Here is a 7577-nt window from a genome sequence, read left to right as displayed (position 1 = left end):
TTCCACCTACACTTCTTAAGTCTGTAGGCCTGAGTGTGGACTAAACTGTGAAGGACATGAGGCCTGAGAGCTCTGTTGACTGATAACAGACACAAAAAATGGTTTACAAAACACAGGCAAAAGTCCAAATTCCAAAGCACAAATTTACAATTTATAGCCCTTGATTTTACCCACATATACAATCCATTTGAATCTACAGATTCTTTACAGATGCCAAAAAGCACAGCTGACACAGTCATGAAATAAACAAGTGGACACCAGTCAATACCAGCATCAAGTTCTGTGCGGGTCCAAGCTGGTTTATAGTGGTTTAGTCCTGGACTTGCTTTAGACCAGAACAGACATACTGGTAATGCTGGTCACAGAATGATTTTTCTGTGAAAAGCACCAGCACACTAGCATTCAGAATATACTGGTGCTCAGCCATGCTGGTTTAACAGGGAACATAAAAGCATTTCATAAAATTAGACAACAGATAAAATGAATGAATAAAAGACACCAATTCAGACATTTGATCTGTTGCTCTTGTGTGCTCTGTAAGTGCTGACTTGATCATCTAAGGCTTGCAATCTTATCCTACAGCTAGGAGTGAAGTATGTAAACTAAAGTTTCAGCTTCAAAGCAGTCATAAAACAATCGACTGATATTTATCAGAGGGAGCTGTTTGTTCAGTTCCAGCCCATGACTGCTCATTCCTCCTCCAGCCGCCCCACAGGACACCATGGCCAAAATGAAAGTTATCATTATTTTATCCTCTGTATTTCTTAGAAAACAAGCTGTACTTTTTGATCTGTTTGTTGAACTGCTTTGGCAACTTTCCTGTCCTTCTGTTCAGGCGTGAACACGCTGCTTTCAGATTGTTTACTATGAATTCAGAGCACATGCCTAGACTGTTTGCACAAAAGCAATGTGGAGTTCAGTTTAAATCTGAATTTTAAAGTGTAAAAATTACTTCTTTAGTTTAATAAATAATTCAAACACACACACACACACACACACACACACATGCACATACGTATATAGATTCTCGTTCTATAATATATATATATATATATATATATATATATATATATATATATATATATATCTATATATATATATATAGATATATATAGATATATATATATATATATATATATATATATATATATATATATATATATATATATATATATATAAAATCTTAAATATGGAAATTACATAAATATAAATTACATATTTATGCATACATAAAAGTAATAGTAAAAATATTAGTAGTGGATATAAATATAATAGTTGATTAATTGCTGTTGGCAACATCAAAACGAGATCTTCTCATCGCTGTCACCAAAATCTTCTACCTGTGTGGCTGAAGGTTAAATAAATGAAAGGTTAAAATAAAAGGTCAAGGATGACAGTTGCTAAACCCCTCCCAAAATTTCTCAGATCTCCTCCCCAAAACACAGGTGAGTTGGCATAATATAAATTTAGTGAACTTGGATTGATCACACTTGCACTTGTGTCTCCAGAGAGGCCGGCTGGACATCTGAAATCCAAAACGACAGATTTTGGGTTGAAATAAACTGGGACCATGGGGCTTGGTGTGAGTGGACTATTATTATGTTTAACATATCTTGTAAAACAACCGGCATGTGTTGTGTTTTGGATGACGAGTGAGCTGGTTGGGCCCAAACTGGATACTTAATTAGTTTAACTAGCTAAGATTATTTAGTCAACCAGCTTTACCAGTCTATGCTGGTTGATCAGCACCAAACCAGCATACAGTAAACCAACATGGAAACTCATGCCGGTCCTCTCCGCAGCGATCCTGGTCTCTTTACTGCATCGTTTTATTCTGCTGATGTTCTGCTCTGTTCCAATCAGGTATGGAGTTAACTATTAAATCATATACGTATTATGTTTCATAGACGGGGAATGATGAGTACACATTGACGGCAACTTCTGAGAATGAAACCAAAAAGCCCAAAAAGGGTAAAAAAAAGAGGAAGGATGTGAACGAACTGAAGAAAGAAGTGGAGCTGGTGAGAAATTAATATATGCATTACCCATCACCTTAACATATCTGGTATGATCTGAAGCTATGAGCACTACCAAGAAAAGTTTAATACTACATTACTTCATTATTTTCTGATTATGTGAATTCAAAAATGTAATTTCGAGATTTTCTCTGCTGAACTGAGATTGAAGGTGTTTTGCTCTTTTGTAGGACGACCACAAGCTGACATTGGATGAACTTTCTCGGAAATACGGCACTGACTTGAACAGGGTGAGCAGAGGTTTACTGACAGTTTTGGAAATTTTGTGTTTTTTAGTACATGTGTTACTCGAGGTAATTAAATTATGTGTTTTGCATCCTTTTACGTAAAATACGAGGAGACAAAACTACAGTAGTTAATGATCACATTCGTTTGGTTTGAAAAAAAAAAGCATAATTTGGTTTCGATAAAACTTATAGGATACCTGTGCTGTTTTGCAATCTTGAAATTGCATAATAATTTGTATAGGCGTTTACAAATTTTGGTTAAGTAGTCTGTAGTTTTAAAATTCTTGTCTCAACATTACTCAGTGTTCATTTGGTACGGCAGGGCTTGTCTTCTTCCCGTGCAAACGAGATCTTTGAGCGTGATGGACCGAACGCCCTGACCCCACCTCCAACAACTCCAGAATGGGTCAAGTTCTGCACACAACTCTTCGGTGGATTCCAGACACTGCTGTGGTTTGGTGCATTTCTTTGTTTCACGGCGTATGGGATTCAGGCTGCCTCCAACGAAGAACCAGCGAATGACAATGTATGAGAGAGAAGATGTATAGTCTTCATTTTTATGTACTCTGTACTGTCATACAATCTCTAAAAACCTGATTGTGGTTTTGCAGCTGTACCTGGGACTCGTGCTAGCTTTTGTTGTCATAGTCAACGGATGGTTCTCATACTATCAAGAATCCAAGAGCTCTAAGATCATGGAATCTTTCAGGAACCTTGTGCCTCAGGTACAGTAACGGCTTCTGAAATCATTTATGTTTCAGTTGTAGCTTTCCCATGGCGTGAATGTACTCGTTGTTGTGTAGCAAGCATTAGTCGTGCGTGATGGAGAGAAAAAGGTCATCACTGCGAATGAGGTAGTCGCCGGAGATCTTGTGGAGGTCAAAGGTGGAGACAAAATCCCAGCTGATCTTCGTATCATTGCTGCACACGGATGCAAGGTAAGACCTAAAGCGTCTCTGATGTAAGTGTTATATTTCCCATCAATGCATTTCTATAAACTTACATTTTACCTTTCCAGGTGGACAACTCCTCCCTCACTGGAGAATCTGAGCCCCAGACTCGAACCCCGGACTTCTCCCATGAAAACCCATTGGAGACGAGAAACATTGCATTTTTCTCTACCAACTGTGTTGAAGGTACAGTACTAGAAAAGTGTCTGTATTATGTTGGCTACATTGCATGCATTTAAAATTGCATGCAACTAAATTTCTTGAATATAATAAAACCCAGGTACCGCCAGAGGGGTTGTCATCAACACCGGTGACCGTACTGTCATGGGTCGTATTGCATCACTTGCCTCAAGTCTGGATGGTGGAAAAACACCAATCGCTAGAGAGATCGAGCACTTCATACACATCATCTCTGGTGTAGCTGTCTTCCTCGGTGTGGCCTTCCTAATCCTGTCCCTGATTCTCGGATATGGGTGGTTGGAAGCTGTTGTTTTCCTCATTGGTATCATTGTTGCTAATGTACCTGAAGGTCTCCCTGCCACTGTAACTGTAAGTCAGAGTGATGTTTAGTTATACTTTGGTTGTTTTGTTTCAATATTTTTTTTAAATCAATGGTCATATTTCAGTAAAAGTGATTACTTAGCTTGTATCTACTTATGTAGGTGTGTCTAACTCTGACTGCCAAACGTATGGCGAAGAAGAACTGCCTGGTGAAGAATCTCGAAGCGGTGGAAACTCTTGGCTCGACCTCCACCATCTGCTCTGACAAGACTGGTACTTTGACCCAGAACCGAATGACCGTGGCTCACATGTGGTTTGACAATCGCATTCACGAAGCAGACACCACAGAGAACCAGAGTGGAGCCTCCTTTGACAAGAGCTCTCCAACTTGGTCTGCTCTCTCACGTGTTGCTGGCCTTTGCAACCGTGCTGTTTTTCGTGCTGAACAAAGCCATCTCCCAATCCTTAGCGTGAGTTAATATCTATACAAGCTACGTTAGGACTTGCAACTTCCAGTAGCTAATTTAGCAATGATATAATGAGTGAAAACTTTGTTTTGCAGCGAGAAACAGCTGGTGATGCCTCAGAGTCCGCTCTGTTGAAGTGTATCGAGCTGTGCTGCGGTTCAGTCACTGAAATGAGAGAGAGGTACCACAAGATTTGTGAGATCCCTTTCAACTCCACCAACAAGTATCAGGTATTTTTGTTGAGGTGTTCTTTAGAGATTGGTTTTTAGATTAACTGGTCATCCTAATAGGCTTTCAATACGCCTTTTCTAGCTCTCAGTCCACAAGAATCCCAATTCTTCGGAGTCTAAGCACCTGCTGGTGATGAAGGGAGCCCCTGAGAGAATCTTGGATCGATGCTCTACTATTTTGATTCAAGGAAAAGAGCAGGCTTTGGACGATGAAATGAAAGATTCATTCCAAAATGCTTATGTAGAACTCGGAGGTCTTGGAGAAAGAGTGCTTGGTAAAGCCACCCTATGAAGTACACTTTGGGATAAGCATTGAAGTTATGACTACAGAGGAATAATTCTGTGTCCTCTCTCATAGGTTTCTGCCACTTTAGCCTCCCAGATGACCAGTTTCCTGAAGGTTTTGCATTTGATACTGAAAATGTGAACTTCCCCACTGAGAACCTGTGTTTTGTTGGCCTCATGTCTATGATCGATCCTCCTCGTGCAGCTGTACCAGATGCTGTGGGCAAGTGCAGGAGTGCAGGAATCAAGGTGTTGTCATCATCTAAGATCTAGTGCATGAATATATTGCGCCCATATTAAACTATTCCTATGACAGCTAAAATTAACGACTCTTCCCATACAGGTTATCATGGTTACTGGAGACCATCCAATTACAGCTAAGGCTATTGCAATGGGTGTAGGCATCATCTCTGAAGGCAACGAGACTGTGGAAGACATTGCTGCTCGTTTAAACATCCCTGTTTCAGAGGTCAATCCAAGGTAAACCAATCATCTCAACCAGTTGCAGATGTGGCATTGCTCTAGATGTCTGCTAATGCAAAGTATATCTCTAGAGATGCCAAGGCCTGTGTGGTCCATGGTGGAGAACTGAAGAACATGAATGAAAGCGACTTGGATGAGATCCTCAAATACCATACAGAAATTGTGTTCGCCAGAACTTCTCCACAACAAAAGCTGATTATCGTGGAAGGCTGTCAGCGACAGGTACTGTACTCTCAGACTGTTATCTATCGGATTCTATCAAGTACCATTTTAATGCATTTCATCTCTCTTATCAGGGTGCCATTGTAGCTGTAACCGGTGATGGTGTCAATGATTCTCCCGCTCTGAAGAAGGCTGATATTGGTGTGGCTATGGGTATCGCTGGATCTGATGTATCTAAACAGGCTGCTGACATGATCCTCCTGGACGACAACTTTGCCTCAATTGTCACTGGTGTAGAAGAAGGTATGTCATGGTTTTGAGAACTTAGATCTATCAAAGTCACTTTGACACTTACATTTGAATGTATCTTCCGTGTCAGGACGTCTGATCTTTGACAACTTGAAGAAATCGATCGCCTACACGCTGACTAGTAAGATCCCTGAGATGTCCCCCTTCCTCATGTTTGTCCTCGTTGGTATTCCTCTACCTTTGGGAACCGTCACCATTCTCTGCATTGACCTGGGCACTGATCTGGTAAGAAAAACGGTTATTACCGTAGCGATATTACCGTTGAATGATCAATGTTTTTAACTTGTTTTAATTGTTGCCACAGATTCCCGCTATCTCTTTGGCTTATGAAAATGCAGAAAATGACATCATGAAGAGACAACCCAGAAATGCTCAGACAGACAGGCTGGTGAACGCGAGGCTAATCAGTATGGCCTATGGTCAAATCGGTAAGCACTTTCTTACTCTATAAAGAGAGCTTTATATATGAATATGGGCAAGTAATTAAATTTACTGTCATGATTTTTATTTTTAGGTATGATCCAAGCAGTTGCAGGGTTTTTTACTTACATCGTGGTTATGAGTGAGAATGGTTTCTGGCCCAGTTATCTTCCAGGACTTCGAGTTGGTTGGGAAGACAGATCTATCAGTGACCTGGAAGATAGCTATGGTCAACAATGGGTGAGTGTCAAAGCTTCGGCAAGCCAAATGTGAAACAAAAAAGCTTCTATATTATAGAACAAATGTAAAAAACAGTTATAAACACTGCTTTGTTCTTGTGTTTTAATTGTCTGATGCAGACCTTCGAGGCCAGAAAGATTATAGAGTCCACTTGCCACACAGCATTTTTCATCAGTATTGTGGTTGTGCAGTGGGGAGACTTGATCATTGTAAAGACCAGAAGAAATTCCATCATACAGCAGGGAATGAAGTATGTAAACAAAGGGATGCACATGAGCTTCAAAGAAGCCATTAAGTTTTGGTGGACTGTTTGTTCAGTTGCTGCTCGAGGCTGCTCACCTTAAAGCCTTTTTCTTTTCTTTTTCCTAGAAACAAAGTCCTGATCTTTGCCTTTTTTGAGGAAGCTGCTCTTGCAGCTTTCTTGTCCTACTGCCCAGGGATGGACGTTGCTGTCAGAATGTATCCTCTAAGGTAAGTGGATGTACTGAATGTAGACTTTTAATGGCATAAGGAATTGAAACAATGGAAAAAACAATCCTTGTGTTTTTTTCATGCAGACCATTGTGGTGGTTCACTGCCTTCCCATACTCACTTCTCATCTTCGTCTATGATGAAGTTAGAAAATACCTCCTACGGCAGAATCCAGGAGGTAATCACACATTTTCCTTCAGTATTTCATTGCTTTTAGAAATTAGGAATAAACTCTAATATCAGTGCTATTTTGTTTTCAGGCTGGGTGGAGAGAGAAACATACTATTAAATCAAGACGACATTCTATTGCAAACTTATTCTCTGAGACATTTTTCTCAAAATGATTCAACTCTGTGTTTTTCAGCAAATAAATGTCAAATTTTATTGAGCTGAATTTTTGTGTGTTTCTTATTAATCTTACAAAGAACATATAAAAGTCAGCAGGAAATAGTATAAACAGGGTTTTAGTGAATCATAAAAGGTGAAATAAATAATAGCATAAAGTCATGGTGTAGTTACATCATCTACCAGCAGAGGTCTACTGTTAGACAAAGAAAATCTACCAATCCTTAGCCTAACCAGGAGCTAGCATTTAAATTAGCATGATGCAAAATAGTGTCTTTTCAGTGCAGCATAGGTCACATGCTAAAAGCTGATTTTCATAGCTGACAGAAAACAGGACAAGAAGAGTAAAGTTTAATGTGACTATAAATGCACTGCTGCTGCATTCAGCACACATGTATACAATTTACACTGAAAGCAGTGCAAGTGAATTTATACAAATTCACTTGCACTG

At 39.7% G+C, this 7577-nt stretch overlaps 1 protein-coding gene across 1 annotated transcript; it reads left to right on the top strand.

Annotated features, from left to right (window-relative positions):
* Positions 1 to 1483: 1483 nt before the first annotated feature.
* Positions 1484 to 7151, top strand: LOC113044617 (sodium/potassium-transporting ATPase subunit alpha-1). The gene is made up of 22 exons (XM_026204752.1): positions 1484 to 1582; positions 1908 to 2021; positions 2207 to 2266; positions 2586 to 2789; positions 2875 to 2988; positions 3067 to 3201; positions 3282 to 3399; positions 3494 to 3762; positions 3876 to 4184; positions 4277 to 4411; positions 4494 to 4686; positions 4770 to 4945; positions 5040 to 5176; positions 5251 to 5401; positions 5476 to 5644; positions 5721 to 5875; positions 5955 to 6078; positions 6165 to 6310; positions 6430 to 6560; positions 6680 to 6781; positions 6868 to 6959; positions 7042 to 7151. The coding sequence occupies exons 1-22, from the start codon at positions 1571 to 1573 to the stop codon at positions 7068 to 7070; spliced, it is 3075 nt and encodes a 1024-aa protein (XP_026060537.1). The 5' UTR covers positions 1484 to 1570; the 3' UTR covers positions 7071 to 7151.
* Positions 7152 to 7577: the final 426 nt, after the last annotated feature.

Source organism: Carassius auratus, chromosome 26 (assembly GCF_003368295.1).
Source record: "Carassius auratus strain Wakin chromosome 26, ASM336829v1, whole genome shotgun sequence".
NCBI classification, from domain to species: domain Eukaryota; kingdom Metazoa; phylum Chordata; class Actinopteri; order Cypriniformes; family Cyprinidae; genus Carassius; species Carassius auratus.
The sequence above is the reverse complement of the archived record's forward strand: the minus strand, read 5'-3'. Positions and strand labels throughout refer to the sequence as shown.

Excerpts from the sequence above, each read along its gene's own strand:
- LOC113044617 (XM_026204752.1), top strand. Across the intron at positions 2,267-2,585 it reads ACGGCACTGACTTGAACAGG|GGCTTGTCTTCTTCCCGTGC; the intron begins GTGAGCAGAGGT and ends TTGGTACGGCAG. Across the intron at positions 6,561-6,679 it reads ATCATACAGCAGGGAATGAA|AAACAAAGTCCTGATCTTTG; the intron begins GTATGTAAACAA and ends TCTTTTTCCTAG.